Here is a 1,495-nt window from a genome sequence, read left to right on the forward strand (position 1 = left end):
CAACACAATATTAACAATTGAAAGTAAATGAGAAGATGTGTTCATCAAATTTCCATCGCTGTTTCTTAAAATTTTAATTTCACGAAAAGCAACCGGGACCCGGGCAAATTAAAGTAAGTCCATGACTGAATTTCCAACTAATCAGAAGAATCTGTCTGTTGCTCATCATTTTCACTGGATAGGATCACCTTATTCTGTCGCACCATCTCAGCTTCTCAAGTCTTGAGCTGCTTGAGATATTCACGTCTTGTTAGCACCTGCTCCTCATGTTCTCTTCTCATTTAGCCTCTACTCCACTGCATCTGTCGCTTCATTCTCTAGGCTCCCTATAAACCGTTTTATCTTCTCCAAATCCTCCCTTACTCTAGACTTTAAGTCATTTTCAAACATTTCTCGATTCGCAATTGCCGTTTTCATTTTTCGTTCTAGGTCTTCTTGTGTTTTTGAAATGAAATTATTTATTAGCTCCTTCTTCCTCTTTGATGCCTCCTCAATCTTTGATATCTCGGTAGCCACAACAGCCAATCTTTTTGCTTTTAATGATAATCTTCTCTTTTCAGCTGCTTTCATTTTCTCCATGAGGTTTTCCGCTGAAACATTTTTGCGAGGCGAAGGTCGTTTGGGAGGAGTCACAGTCACAGGCACTGCCAGGATTAGCTCATATGATAGATCACCATTAAGTTTCTCTTGATACCTCATTTCGGTGGGTTCCTCATTGGTGACATCGGCCATGGTTCTGCTTGTCTCTCGACTAGGGAGTTCTTGCTGATAGAAATTGCGTCTAGCCTCTTCTGAGACACTGAGTTACGCCCACACACTAAGGTTCTCAGTCTTAATTAGTCGTAACCTGATAACGGTTTCAACAGAGTAATTATACCAGTCTCACTCTAACTTTAAATCATATGCTAAGTCTTCTCTTCACAGGCTGGCTTTAGACTATCAAATGAACTGTCAGTGTCAAAGTTATTTTTCGACTGAAGTGTCAATTATTATATAGAGTCGAATGCATCCGCAGAAAACACTGTTCATTGTCGTATGCTGTTTCCAGGCGAATGTGTTTGCTTCGCCACGTTACCTTAGCAACGGCGTTGTCACGGTTATTGCCTACGTTGAAACGTGTTTACCGAACCGTTGCGTAGCAATGTACGTCTTATCTCGCTCCACGATTCCGGTCTTTATGCTTCATGTTACAATACTAATTCACAATTTTTTGTTTGTGACAGTCTCTGCTATGAAAATTATGTAACGAGTTATGCTCAAAACAAGCGAAATATTGCGTGTAGGTTTACGTGAAATTTTTCCACTATTTTTGTCCAGTTTTACCTAAAGAATTTTATAAATGAGGGTTCTATCTTGTAAGATAATGTGCTGTTAAGTTTGCACGAAAATAAACACGAATTGAATTATTTCTATTTGTTTATGTCTCAAGACTTAACCCTTCAACAAGGTGCGTCACAGCAAACAACATCAGCAAATCTCTGGACGTTTTCAATGA

General features: G+C 39.2%; 1 protein-coding gene across 1 annotated transcript; it reads right to left on the reverse strand.

Moving 5' to 3' along the window:
- Positions 1–288: 288 nt before the first annotated feature.
- LOC111865848 lies at positions 289–732 on the reverse strand. The gene has a single exon (XM_023854205.1). The coding sequence runs from the start codon at positions 730–732 to the stop codon at positions 289–291; it is 444 nt and encodes a 147-aa protein (XP_023709973.1).
- Positions 733–1,495: the final 763 nt, after the last annotated feature.

Source organism: Cryptotermes secundus, unplaced genomic scaffold (genome assembly GCF_002891405.2).
Source record: "Cryptotermes secundus unplaced genomic scaffold, Csec_1.0 scaffold1385, whole genome shotgun sequence".
In the NCBI taxonomy this organism is placed as follows: Eukaryota; Metazoa; Arthropoda; class Insecta; order Blattodea; family Kalotermitidae; genus Cryptotermes; species Cryptotermes secundus.

Coding starts and splice junctions, on each gene's coding strand:
- LOC111865848 (XM_023854205.1), bottom strand. CDS start 732: ATGGCCGATGTCACCAATGAGGAACCCACCGAAATGAGGTATCAAGAG.